The following is a 14,907-nucleotide window of genomic DNA, read 5'->3' on the forward strand; positions in this document are numbered from 1 at the left end:
TTTTTATTTACAATTTTCATAATCGTGGTAATCGATTAATTTTTTATAATTTTTATAATTATTTGCACGAAACTTAAGTAATAAATAATTGGGATTAGTTCGTCGAACGATAGAATTGCGGGGAGCAACGAGAAACACGTCCGTACCGCTCCGTGTCCGGGGAACGACTCCGTACAATCGATATTTTGGTTACGTACGACGACCGATATTGTCATTTCCCGCGCCACGCTCTCTGTGTTTTGTCGATAATAACGTGACGATATTAATATTTTGCGCATTAACTGTATAGAATCGATACATTTGATAAAAAATTAAACGATAAAAATTAAAAAAAAAAAATAAAAGTAAAAAATACCGTTTTTTGGTGCGCGGTAACGTTTGAAAATGCATTCAGCGATGCAGCGATGTGATACGTGTTTAGCGAAATAGCCGAAAGAGGGCGCATCGACTACGAAATTGAAGGACAGAAGCCGTACGGATCGATTCTCTCGCGTGGAATTCGAAACAATGGAAGGAGCATGGAAGTTGACAGTAATGCACAGACATTAAGCGGCAAGCTTTTAGCGCTACGTTTCTTTGGATTAACTAATGGGCTTGCTGATAACTCCGTTCAATTTATGACCGTCTATGCTATTAATCGCAAACGCAATGAACTGTGCAATTGGAATAATTTTTTTTCTCTATCGTTACGTACGTATATTTTTTTTCTTTTATATTTTATGTATATTAAGAAAAGAATTTGATCGAGGTATAATGTAATTGATTTTCTATAGAGTTCTATTTTATATTATTTTATATATCGTTTAGAAAAACGATTATACCGATATTTATCGATTAAAAATTAAATAGGAATAGATATTTAGATATTGTACGTGTTTATTTTCTCGATGTTCACAATGACAGAATATACTATGGATAAATAAAGTATACAAAGAAGATAAAAGAGGAATATTAATTCACTCTTATCATTTCGTGTTTCGAGTATAATAAAGAGCTTTCAACACGCGTTGAAATATCGCTCGAGATAAAATTAACAATTACGCTACTCTTATGAACGATCATGGTTAAAGAGCAATCAGTATGATCGTTTGATCGCTTTTTCGAGTCATCGCTCAACAATGTTGCGACTGTTAACGTGCCTTCGCAGGGATCATTGCCTTCAAGGAAATATTTATCTTTGCTCTCGATATGATTGGAATGCTTGGGATAATAAAAATGAATGGAAACTTGTACGTTTTTTGTTCCTTCCATTCAGGATGTGAATTCATCGATTTAAACCGATTTTCTTAATAATATCTTGATTATTGTAATAATATTGCATCGCCATAAATGTAGAAATTTTTTTAAATTTCAAAAAAAATTTGAAATTGGATATTTTCAAATTCGGAAATTTTGCACTTTAATTGAAAAAATTAAGTATTTCTGTTTTAAATTCAGAATTTTGCACTTTACTTATTTTTTTTTTTTTTTAGAAAAATTGAAAGAATTAGATATTTTTGAAACTTTGAAGAATTTTGTACTTTACATTTTCGATTTTCATGAAAAATATTAAAATTTCCAATTTCTCGATTCCACACGTTCTTCCAGAATACCTATGGAATTTCTCCATGATTCACACGTAAACTTTTCTTTTTCGAAATCGAAAAAAAAAAAAAAAAAAAGAAGCATTTAGACTAATTTTCACTAATTTTTTTTTTTTTTTTGAAACTCACTCCAATTCGCACTCACCTCGCGATTCAAATTTTCACTTACGCAATTATTCACGGAACGCGATTCAATTCGACCGCACATTCGAGACGTTCTCGCTTTGTCCGTGGAAGCAACACCTCACCAGATATATCGACATTCGCATACTGGCTGGAACAATACCCAGCATCGAGCAGTCGCTGCGAAACACCGTGCATCCGTGCGATTAACGGGAGAGAATTCCATCAACCACTAATTCGTACACTTGAACATTCCGCATTATGGGCGCGGCAATTCAAACATTCATATTTCGATTCCAAAGTAAAATTGTTCTAAATTTAATATCCCTGAAAATCGGCCTTGCTCGATGTTATTAACTTTGTAATCGGTAAACACACGTTTTAAGAATTTTTCCATAGGAAAATAATAATATAGTGCAATCAATCGTAAAAAGTAGTGATGATATAGTGTAATCAGTCATAAAAGTATTCATAGGTTACTTTACAGAGAGAAATTTAAATATTTCGTTGAAGATTATCGCGATGCATCTAGCGCAGTGATAATATAATGTAATCAGTCATGAAAGTATAGGTTAGTTTACAGAGAAATTGAAGTATCTCGATGAAAATTATGACAATGTTTCTAGTACTGTAATAAGAAAGTTAAAAATAATAATATAATGTAATATAATGTAATATAGTGTAATCATAAAAGTGTTTATAGGTTATTTTAGAAAAATTTAAGTATTTCAATAAAGATTATCACGATGCATTTAACGTTTATAATAATTAAGTTAAATTTAATTTGAAATTGTAAATTGAATTTATCACTTACCTCTTCATTTTATCTTTATCTCGCTTTAATATTCACTTCGATTATTTCAAACAGTAAACTAGGTTAGAAAGAATAATCGTTGCATGAATAATTATTGTCACATATAATTACACACTTTTTTTTATAATTATGTTTATTATAACATTCTTTTTCTTATTTTTCACTCGTAGAACATATCGGCACATTTAATCCGTTCATCTTGTACGATAATCGAAGATGCACGAGTTTACTCGTGGAATTATATCGTGGTACGATTGAACAAAGTTTCGCCTATTGTTTCATCGGTTTAATTGTTAAACTTGGTTAAACACGCCAATAAGAAAAGTACGTACAATGCTTATTTGTGTATATAACCGATATATAATTTTTCTGAAGCCATTTTGTAACCCATTTTCCTAATTGCTAATTATCAAATATTCGTTTGACATATTCGAAGGAAAAAAAAAAACGAAAGTTATTCTTCCGAAAGAATTGGAAAAAAATTTATCCCTTTCACTCGTCTCTCGTTTCAAGAATAAATGAGTACATACTTGTTAGCTCATAGGAAAAGTATACGTTAAACGATGCATATCTCTTCGAACGAAGCAGTGAAACGTCTTTCACAACCGTTTCCAACCGTAAAAATGCTTTCGTGTGTGAAAAGGCGTAAAGCTGGTGGTAATAGCAGTTGATTAGTACAATTGGCCTTAACTCGTACCGACTCGGTGCTTTAACGGATGGAAAAACGACTATCCGTTTACGGCGATCTATTTCCTTTTCTTTTCGATATTTTTTCAACTCTCAAAGAATTGAATCTCGCGATCTTAGTAAAAAAAAAAAAAAAAAAAAAAAAAGAATCGAAGCAAAAGACGAGAATTTCTACAAAGAAAAGGAGAATATTAGGAAATAGAATGGCTCGTTAAGACAGCGATAAAAATACTTTTTCACTTTTCACCAACCAGAGAATAGAAAGAGACATGAAAAAGATAGAAAATAAGCAAAACATGCGTAGCTATTCCAAATTAATAAATAAAAGAAAAGAAAGTTTAAGTTTTCACTTTCGAGTTTTCACTACACTATATAAATTTCATAAATTTTCCATCAATTTGGATTTAAATATTTTAATATTCGTCCAATATTTTTTTACGTGATAAAGTAATTAAGTAGTAATACAAGGAAAAAGGTTTAATTTTAATAAGTGTTTGTACTTCAAAGAATACTTCACTTCTGTTTATTATATTCAGTTAAACTATACATAACCTATTGAAAAGGTAACTAATTAAAAATAAAATTACTTTAGGTAATTACTTATTAAAAATGCTCAAGTATATTTTTTTTCGCGGTTATTACGATTCACTTTTCAGATTGTTACAATTATGCAACTATTATTACGTTTTAAACAATAAATTATCGAAATAATTTTAATCGTAATTTCGATTATTAAATTTTGTCCAATCACTGGTGGTTAAAATTTCTGCTTCCATGGTGATTCGTCGCAGGGAAGAGTTGGCTATTGAAAAAGTAACTAGTTAAAAATAAAGTTATTTTAAGTAATTATTTATTAAAAATATTTTTATTTGTAACTATTACGATCGATCCACTTTTCAGGCTATTACAATTATTTGCAACTATTTTTACGTTTTGAACAATAAATTATCAAAGTAACTTTAATCGTAACTTCGATTGTTAAATTTTGTCCAATCACTGGTGGTTAAGATCTCTACTTCCATGATGATTCGTCGCAGGGCAGAGTTGGCCATTGAAAAAATACCTAGTTAAAAATAAAGTTACTTTAGGTAATTATTTATTAAAAATACTCGTAGTAACATTTTTATTCGTAGCTATTACGATTCGCTATTTTCATATATAATTTTAAACCATTACAATTATTTGCAATTATTATTATATTTCGACCAATAAATTATTGTCGAAGTAACTTTATTCGTAATTCTTCGAATGTTAAATTTTTTCCATCACTGTCACTAGAGGCGCAAGTGTCACAATGTGAAGTGGCCATTGCTGTTCTCTTCGTTTAGATTGAGGATCTGGAAAATGTCAGGTAACTGCTCGTAAATTACTGTTACACTATTGAAAATAAAAGTTCGTTTGACTGCTTTTTAACATTCATCAGGTGGCATAATGGCGTTTAATGACTGCTCTCTTCGCGATTAATAAAAGTAGTGTTTCCTGCCTCTTCGTGAAAACGAATTTCGAGCGGATAAAGGTTAGGAAAACGAACCGAACCATAAGCTTTGTGATTAACAACGCAACACGAGAAGATGGAGCGACAAAATTCAACGAGGAATCGCTTTACGTAAAAAAAAAAATTATCAAACGAATAAATTTTAATGCGCCTTTGATGTTTAATCCTGGATTAAATTAATCTAAATATTACGTCGAATGTAAAATATTTTTTTTTATTTAGATTAGGATTTGGATTAATCGTTTCAATATATTCGAATATATATTCTACGATATAATATTTATTATTCGTTTCTTTGGAATTATAGTTTATTGCTAAGTATTAATTTACTTATTGACTTTTTTTGTTTAGTTTGATTAAATATGTGTGAAACAAAAATTGATGTGTGTATATATATATATATAAAATTTTGAGTTTGTTTATTCAAGTTACTATAAATAAACTTTAATCCACATTTTTAAATACGCTACAATAAATTTATTTTTTATTACGCGTATATTAACATTCCATAGCTATGTAACGCAATTATCCATATCTTTAATGCAATATCGTATACGCTCGTGTAAATTTGAAGAGAATCGAGAAATACCAAGCGTACATTGCTTGTAGAGTGCAAAGGTAAACCTCAAAACTTGCTACGTGTCCGTTAACAGTGATCTAACTCGTGTAAAACCGCACCCATATAATATTTTGCGCCGCATCTATGTCCAATATAAAACGTTTACACAAAGTTACCGTTATTTCCTAATCGCGCATGCGCATCGCCACTGAGAAATTTTCACAATAATTATAAATTCGAATGAAATTAAAAAGAATTTTAAGAAAAATGAACACATAAAAAATTTCAGTATCAAGGAAAGAAGGAAAGAAAGAAAGAAGAATCTGTAATTATTAAAAATAATTTGAAAATGAGAATTTAGATATTTTAATTTTCTTATTGAATTATTCAAAATACACGACTACTTTCATGATAAAGTGTTCGTAATAAGAAATATTTATCCGCGTGATATTATTAATTTCGCTTTAACGCTGGATATATAATTTTACGGGATATTCAAGGACAATAAAACCAGTTGAAAAAGCTGTTACCGTTTTATTACCACAATAACGTTCGGCCGATATGTAATGCGGTTTTAAAACAATTCAAGTGTCGATTCGGAATATATTATTGCACGTACATACCTATATCCGGAGGAATTTATACTTTAATATCGTAATTAGACTGCCCGCTGTTCGCGCAAATTAATATTTCGATTAAAGAGATAGAATTTGAATAATCTGATAATTTTTGATTCATCCTCCATAAATGTGTACAAATCTGCAATCGTAATTACAATAATCGAATAATTCTATATTTAATATGCTCTAATAATAAATTGAATAAAAAAAAAAATCGTTCGATCCCACGAAGATTTACGAACGGGAAAACTTTTTAAATCAAGAATCGATACGAAGCTCTACCGGTAAGTTGGTTAAAACAGGTCGGTTAATTTATCAACAAAGCAAACCAGGTAGAAAGTTTTAATTTACGTAAAATCTGGTTGGAAAAAGTTTCGGACGAGAGGTTTGGGGATCCTTTTTACACGCAAACGGTTCTCTTAAAATGTTTCCCTTATTCCCGAATTTTTTTTATCCCCTTTCGAGCAAGCGTAATCCCAGAGGGCAGAATTAGTGGCAAAATGCCAGAAGACGATGTCGGTGGATGGATGCTTAAAGTAACTTCGGCCTCTGCCCGGTCTACTCGTGCGAAGGAATCACTCCGTTTCCTCTGGTTAATGTAAAAAAAAAAAAAAAAAAAAAAAAATTTGTCGAACACGCTTACCAAAGCTGTTTCTCGAAAAGAAAAATAATAAGAAACGCGATTATTATTTGTATCGTTATTATTACTTTCTTTTCTTTTTTTTTCGAATTTTTAAAAATTCATCTCTAAATGAATTTTTTACAATTTTTTTTTTTTTTTGAAAAGAAACATTTTTGCTCTTGAATCTTAAAAAAAATTTTTTCCGATCCACAAGAATTTTTTTTTCTTTTTTCAACAGAGATCGATGAATTTTGACTAATTTTTGTTCTCTCGATCCGAGAGCGATATATTTTACGATTATATATATATAGAAATCGAACTCTATCCGACGACGATATTTTTTTTTTTTTTTTTTTAAATTTATTATTGCACGAATTATTTAATACCAGAGTTCAACACGAAATATTATTGGCTCCAGTTTTAGTTTACGGCCCGTTCGAAATTTACACGTTCTTTACGCGTTGTTACACGTTGTATGCAACACGCGAACACGCCCTAAGAATACACGTAGAGAAGAGGATGGATCCTTCGTTCGTAATTCCGCTCGATAAATCATGCGCGACGTCCCATCGATAACGAGACTTTGTCTTCCTCTCCCTTGAATACTTATTACAAGTTCTTAATAAGCGTTTTCGAGGAGAGAATTGTAATAGTTATCCACCAATTTGATAGCGATTTGGGGTGAAATAAGCTTTCCTCCGATAGCATAAATCATAGTTGAAAATATAGTTGAGAATTATCAATTAACTGCTTTCTTAGAAAATGTAGATAATACGTTCATTCAAAGAGGATTCACCATATAAATAATAAAAAATTTAAAAAACTAACCTCTCATACGAATGCGATCGATGGATCGAAAAGATCGATGAATCGAAAATGATCGCACGAGTCATTTTCATTATCGCAGACTAGAATAAAATTAGAAAGATTCCAAGACCAACACCTTGCCCTCTCGACCTTGGACCCGAAGTATAATCTTTGCACCCTTGGAAACGGAGGGGGGGATGAAAAGGGAGGGAGGATCGGTAAAATTAATCGAGTGGACTAGGGAGGAAAAGGAAAGTGGAGAGGATGCGAAGAATAGGCGAGGGGGAGGGAGGGAGAGACGTCCGCGGATCGACGATTCTAATATTGTCCTAGGCAGTGGCGGCCGGTGGCTTGCGACAAGCTTGAATCGCAGTGAACCAACCGTCTCGCCGACATCGACATCGGCCAGATCGTCGTCGTCATCGTTTCGTCGTTTCGTCTTCACTTTGGTGAAAATTTCCGAGCGGTGAGAAACTTTCCAGTTTGGTGGCGGTTGGGGGGAAGGTGGAACAGTGGTGGGTCGAGTTTTGGGGGAGGAAGATATTTGGCTGAGTGTTTCGTCCCGATGGTGGTTGGATCACCTCGTGATCTCGTTCGAATGGGTAAGAAATATACAGGGAGAAAAATATATTTGGATTTTTTGGATTTTGGAAGCGATCGAGCGTGATTATTGAATGGCAAATTAATTTTTCGACGATCGTCGTTTCGAATCGATGAAAAGAGTGGGTTAGAATATCGATGGATAAAATCGATGGTGACCGATCGATTGTATCGCGAAAGTAAAATTTGAGAAACGATCGAACGTTAAAATTTTTGAAAACTATAATCTGGATATTTATTTTTCAAGATATAAATAACCGAGAGTTGTTATTTGAATAGATATTGAACTTAGAACGCGCCAATTCCCGACACGTTGTATTTCCATTTCCTCAGATTGCGGAAGATCCACTTTGAGTCACTGCGTCATTATATATATATATATATATATATATATATATATATATATATATGTATATATATATTATATATATTATCTCGAATAATTTTATATTATCCCAATTAAAATTTATCTTATTAAAAATTATCCCAATTAATCAAACGCCAAACATTTCTAGAAATTAAAATTTTCAAAAATTTTTATAAGTACATTTGCAAACATATGTACATTTCAGTTTCCTTCTTTTCCAACATCCAACAAGTGGCGCGATCTGAATCCACGTAATACACTGCAAGCTTATAATTTCTACGCATCGAGAAGAAAAGGTTTCGAATTAGAATTTTATTTATATACCTTTTTCTTTCTTTTTTTTTCTCTTTTCCTTTCTCCTCTCCTCTTCGAGAACGTCTAACGAGTGACCTTCGACTGATGAGCACTTTGGGGAGGTTCGCCCGCTTTAAAATAGCCGTTTCGTCTCAAGTTTCGCGCGGATTCTGACGGAAGCCGGCACACGCGTCACATACCTTTCTCCCCTCTCTCGTACACCTCGTCGTGTAACCCATTCAACCGGCTTCGAATTTAGATCCAAGGTACGCGTGCGCGTGCGAAAAGTATCGAGTATACGCAAACCGTGTACTTACACGCGATTTCGACACGTGATGCAAGACCCGTGTGCGCCCAAGCGTAGGAGAAAATTCGTGTTTTAAACGTATCGAACGTTTGTTATATCAAACACGATGCCTTCTCGATAAACAGGAAACGAGTTTAAACAATCTGGGTTAAACGATTGATGGATACACTGTACGTTCCTTTTTGTTTGATTAAGAAAGAAGGAGTGTTGTTATTGAATTGAAATTTTTTTTAGGTTAGGTTAGGTTATTGCATCTATGATTTTGAAACGAGTTCGATTATCGATATTAAATGGAATATAGAATATTAATAGTATTGAATGATTTTGTTTTGTGATTGGAATTTTTTTAGATTACTGCATTTATGATGATTTCTTTGCATTATTGGATTTTTGAAACGAGTCGTTTCGTCGATTGATATTAAATGGAATATAGAATTTAGTATTTTCAATTTAGTATTGAATTGGTGCATTTATGATCAAATATTTTATTTCTTTGCTATTTATTGGATTTTTAAAACGAGTTTGATTGTTTGGTAAGTAAATAGAATATAGAATTTTTTAGTATTGAATAATTTTGATATGTGATTGAGATTCTTTTAAGTTAGATTACTGCAACATTTCTTTATTATTGTTATTTATTGAATTTTTAAAACGAATCGATTCGTCAATATTAAACAGAATGTAGAATATTTAATTATTGAATGTAATTTTGACACGATTAAATAATTCTGTCTAAATGAATTGTGTGTTAGTGACAAATTTATACAAAAAAATTCGCTTTAATTAAAAAAGAAAGAAACAAAAATTGTTGTCGTTGTTGAGAAATCTAGTTCGAAATTGAGATTGAGATATTAAATATGTATCGACGGTGATGTTCATTATCTATTTCAAAATTGAATTCTTCGAATCAGTGGTAGTATTTTATGTAAAATTCCTGTTCAGAGACGATAGATACGGAATGGAAGAGCAACGATGAGGTAATTCGTTTAAAAATATATCTTCGGCGAGTCTGGCCAACGATTTTGCTTAATGCCTGTTTATTTCGAAAATGTATTTCCAAAAAGCGTCAAGTAGCATCGTTTTCACTCGTTCTCTTATCTCTTATCTCAATGAAAATACATATAGCTAATAATAGTTACAACTAATAATAAGAAAGAAATTTTACTTTCTTTCATTCATATCGATTTTATATTAAATATTCCTTTGATCATAATAATAAATTATATATAAAAATATCCAAAACTTCTTCATTCAAAAATTTTCTTAATCTTAACACCCATTCGTTCCATTTTTTCCCTTTTTTAATTACGTTATTGCGTAAATTTATGCAAATGCAATATTTTCATCACGTACAAATTATAGAATTGGCATCTAAACAAATATAAATATAACGTAGAAACTTCGTTCCTTTTAAAATATTTTATTTTGCTCAATTTTTTTTTAACGATTTATTACACGATGATCTATTTAAAAAATATGAAATCATCAATCACTGACTTACCTAATATTTTATTCGACGAAGCAAATATCGTATAAATAGGCATCGTTAATTTTTTATTTATTAAAAATGAAATTAAGATCCGATCGATTCCATTCGTTGGAAAAATCTTTTTTTCACGAAAGTTTCTCGAATTTAATATTTCCTTTTTCTTTGCGTACAGTTTAAGTAGGCTTAATAGTAATAGTAGATGCAAGCGTACGGTTTAATACGTTCAATTTACCACCGATGGTCTTTCATCGACCGACTAAGCCAGTTTTCCAACTCTTACTTGCTTTGCAGTTTTTTCCCCCCGCTTTATCGTAACATTCCGCGATCCGATCTCTCACGTGCTCGGCCCATTTTCCTTTTACATTTACATTTGCATAATTCTACATATTATTCCTACCGATAAATTATTAAATAATCGTCGGATATGATCGTAAACGCTATGGTTTAATGGGCTTTCTTTTTTCTTTTTTTGATGTGAAAGATAGTGGATTTTGAAATTTAAAAATCTAACCCACGTTATTTTATTTATGAGAGATTAAATTATAATAAAGATTAATTAATTTTGTATTTATATATACATTTTTTTTTCTTCAAATATAACAGTCTCATACGTTATTAGTGATAAGAAATGACGGTTAATTTCCTGGATAAAAGGGTTTTCGAGGTAATCCCTGCGATATTGCTTTCTTCTTTATGGATTCGTTTACTCTACCATATTCTTCTCTAGAATAAATCCCTTAAATCTTCCCGTTGAAAAATTAAATACCTCTTTAAATAATAATTATTCGCTTTATATCTCGAGATAAAAAAAGAATTCTTAATTAACGATAAAAGTATTACGTGAAACTTTTTAAAGGTATCTAAAATGTATATCTATCGTAAAAAAAATTATTCAAGACTGAAAAATTATACTTGCAATATTTATATATATTTTATCGGATATTTTCGATCGCTTATTGTCGACCAAAAGTCGACGAAATTTTGTTCGCTTGCTCCAGATAAATGAAATCGCGTAAAAATATTGTAATAACCGCATTGAACGCCGCAAGAGTGGCGTTTTCAATTCCCTCTCCCCCCAAAAAAAAAAAACTGCACGATCGATAGCCTGTAGAGAACAAGATAAGCGCGCGCGTAATTCTCTTTGTCGAGTGCAGAAGCATTGGTTGCATTCGAGGTCTGGTCGAGCATCGATTCGTTTGAAACGCGGAACAATCATCTTTTTTTTCTTTTTTTTTTTTTTCCCCCTCTCGGATCCACGTTAATCCGTATCACGGCTGAACGCGCCTCGCTAAAACAACCATCTAAAAGCGTAACGGCGTAAGCTTTTAGGCATGAATGCTGATTATCGACGAAAAGCAACATCTGCTTCTCGTCAAATCCTTGTTTTCCCCTGATAATGCACGGTGGGCGTCACTGTAACCCGGCAATCGTCCATCGCCAAACTATTAGTACCTCTAATAGTATTTGGTGTCGTTGCCTGGACGGATGAACTGTGCAATTAGTGGATATTCTTCGCGCGCGTTGTTAAGTCGTTGCTTAAGTGATAAACCGTGCGATTAGTGACGTGGACCCCGTATTCCTTTTTCGTAGGACGGTGAATCGTGTTCTTAGTGTTGCGGACCCCGTATTCTTTCTCTATATCCACTATTAAGACGTTGATTAAATGGTAAACCGTGCTCTTAGTGTTGTGGACCCTGTATTCTTTCTCCGTATCCATTATTAAATCATTGATTAAATGGTAAACCGTGCGATTAGTGATGCGAACCCCGTATTCTTTTTTCGTAGGACGGTGAATCGTGTTCTTAGTGTTGCGGACCCCGTTTTCTTTCTCTATATCCACTATTAAGACGTTGATTAAATGGTAAACCGTGCTTTTAGTGTTGTGGACCCCGTATTCTTTCTCCGTATCCATTATTAAATCGTTGATTAAATGGTAAACCGTGCGATTAATGATGTAGACCCCGTATTTTTGCTTCGTACGCGCTATAAAATGGTTAATTAAATAGTAAACCGAGCGATTAGTGACGTGGACCCCGTATTCTTTTTTCGTAGGACGGTGAATCGTGCCCTTAGTGTCGTGGACCCCGTATTCTTTCTCCGTATCCATTATTAAATCGTTGATTAAATGGTAAACCGTGCTCTTAGTGTTGTGGACCCCATATTCTTTGTCTGTCTCCACTATTAAGACGTTGATTAAATGGTAAACCGTGCGATTAGCGATGTGAACCCCGTATTCTTTTTTCGTAGGACGGTGAATCGTGCCCTTAGTGTTGTGGACCCCGTATTCTTTCTATGTCTCCACTATTAAGACGTTGATTAAATAGTAAACTGTGCGATTAATGATGTAGACCCCGTATTTTTGCTTCGTACGTGCTATAAAATGGTTAATTAAATAAACCGTGCGATTAGTGACGTGGACCCCGTATTCTTTTTTCGTAGGACGGTGAATCGTGCCCTTAGTGTTGCGGACCCCGTATTCTTTTTCCGTATCCTCTATTAAGACGTTGATTAAATGGTAAACCGTGCGATTAGTATTGTGGACCTCGTATTCTTTCTATATCTCCACTATTAAGACATTGATTAAATGGTAAACCGTGTGATTAGCGATGTGAACCCCGTATTCTTTTTTCGTAGGACGATAAATCGTATCCATTATTATTAAGACGTTGATTAAACCGTGCGATTAATAATGTAGACCCCGTATTTCTTTTTTCTACGCACTATAAAATTAATTAAATAGTAAACCGTGCAATTACTGACGTGGACCCCGTATTCTTTTCGCAGGCTTTAGTTGGACGGTGAATTATTCTCTTAGTGTTGTGGAGTCCGTATTCTTTTTCCGTGTCCATGGTAAACCGTGCAATTAATGACATAGACCCCGTATTTATTTTTCATAAGCACTGTTAAGTCTGTAATTGCAATGGTGAACCGTGTTCTTAGCCTTGTGGACCCCGTATTCTTTCTCTGTGATGGTAAACCGTGCGATTAGGGACGTAAACCCCGTATTCTTTTTTCGTAGGCATTAAATCTTTATAATTAAACAATATTTCTTTCTTTTTTGTATATCTATATATCGAGATGAAACGGTGAACCGTGCGATTAGTGTCGCGAATATCTTATCTCTCGTCAATTTGATCGGAATTTTCTTCTTCGTGTCACAAGATCGAAATTGAATTAACTCATAGTGGCATCGATGATTCGTCCAATTGATAAAACACGAGGAGTAATCAAGTAGGCAAGTAGGAACAACGCCGGCGTTGATCTCGTTTAACCTGAATCGTGTCTCCACTTACGATGTGATCCAGATTGATGTGATAGGTCTTATTGGATTGGCATATTCTTGGATGTTATTCCATAGTTTTTTAAAACGACAATCTTTAAGAGTTCCAAGCTTTTAAAATTGAATCGTCGAGGTTTTCCATTTTTCTAAAATTTATCAAAATTTATTTAAAATTGTGTCTGGATCGATACACTGTTAAACATAGCGTTATTAAGAAGAAGAATTAGCATTATGGTCCAAATAAGATATCGAACGTTTGTTTCTTTAATGAGGGATTAGCAATTGTTAAACTTTAAACTCGATCTAGATCCATTGAATGGGCAATTGACTCTAAGATCATAAAGTTAAATCAGCTTGAACTCCACGTCTCAGTTGCTAATTTACTCAGAAGTTCATGCATACGCGCTACCTGATTCGATTTTATTTCTGCTCACGACAGAGTGAATCATTAATAATCTTGAAACAATGATTAACCATCCGTGCAAATTGTACGTTCTCCAATTTAATTCTTTAAATTAAAACAATAATTACCGGTTCAAAGTTTTATTTCTCTTTCGATATAATCAAGAATGATGAAAGAAAAGAGGAGAAGAAATCGTTTATAAGTATCGTATTTCTCGTTCACGTAGCGAGTTCATCGACCGAGTGTTATCGATGAATTCTGAGAGGAGGAAGAGGTCCATCGAGTAAAACAAAATCCAAAACGCCAACTCTCGCTTTTTCTTCGACTACGACTGCTTTCGATAATATACCTTAAATTTAATTTCCCTTCGAAATGCGTGGAAAAATCGAGACGAATTCAAAATTTCTACAAACTTCTATTCAATTAATCGAGTGGTAATGCAATTTAAAAGTTGGTTGGAAGCAGGGTATTAAAAGTCGAATAACGTTGCGTACGAAAAATCACGATTCGAATAAGAAATCGGGGCGGGAAGGAACCCTTTTCCATTCCATTTCCATATTTCAATTTCCAGTTTTTGAACGCGTTGTCGGGAGCAGAATTTCAATTACCCCTTGATTCCTTTTCCTCTCCTTTTTCACGTTGCTTTTTTCGTAAAAATAAATTTTTATATTTCCCTTTAAGCTAATCCACCTTGCTTTCTTATCAAAAAGACAAATGAAATTTTCTTGATCGATTTTGATAACGATCGATTGTTCGAAAATTATTTATTATAAGTTGGTAACAAATTTCCTCTTTCTTCCTTTTTCTAGTGAGGAATTCTAGTGAGGAATTCTAGTGAGAAATTCTAGTGAGGAATA

General features: G+C 33.0%; 1 protein-coding gene and 1 long non-coding RNA gene across 32 annotated transcripts in view; one reads left to right on the forward strand and one right to left on the reverse strand.

Moving 5' to 3' along the window:
* LOC409655 (sorbin and SH3 domain-containing protein 1) overlaps positions 1–14,907 on the forward strand; it is a 110,837-nt gene that overhangs the window by 22,422 nt on the left and 73,508 nt on the right. The window contains exon 1 of one of the 31 annotated variants that reach the window (XM_026445803.1): positions 351–690. The exons of 29 other annotated variants lie outside the window; for them this stretch is intronic. In XM_026445803.1, coding sequence (XP_026301588.1) covers positions 628–690 — 63 coding nt within the window. In that variant the 5' untranslated portion in view covers positions 351–627. Of the gene's footprint in view, positions 1–350; positions 691–7,781; positions 7,913–14,907 lie in introns of those variants that run through there. One more of the 31 variants, XM_026445821.1, reaches the window with a different exon arrangement.
* LOC102656533 lies at positions 4,036–4,488 on the reverse strand. The gene is made up of 2 exons (XR_001705898.2): positions 4,384–4,488; positions 4,036–4,270 (listed from the first exon to the last, which is right to left on the reverse strand). It is a non-coding gene; the product is annotated as an uncharacterized LOC102656533 (long non-coding RNA).

Source organism: Apis mellifera, linkage group LG16, assembly GCF_003254395.2.
Source record: "Apis mellifera strain DH4 linkage group LG16, Amel_HAv3.1, whole genome shotgun sequence".
NCBI classification, from domain to species: Eukaryota; Metazoa; Arthropoda; class Insecta; order Hymenoptera; family Apidae; genus Apis; species Apis mellifera.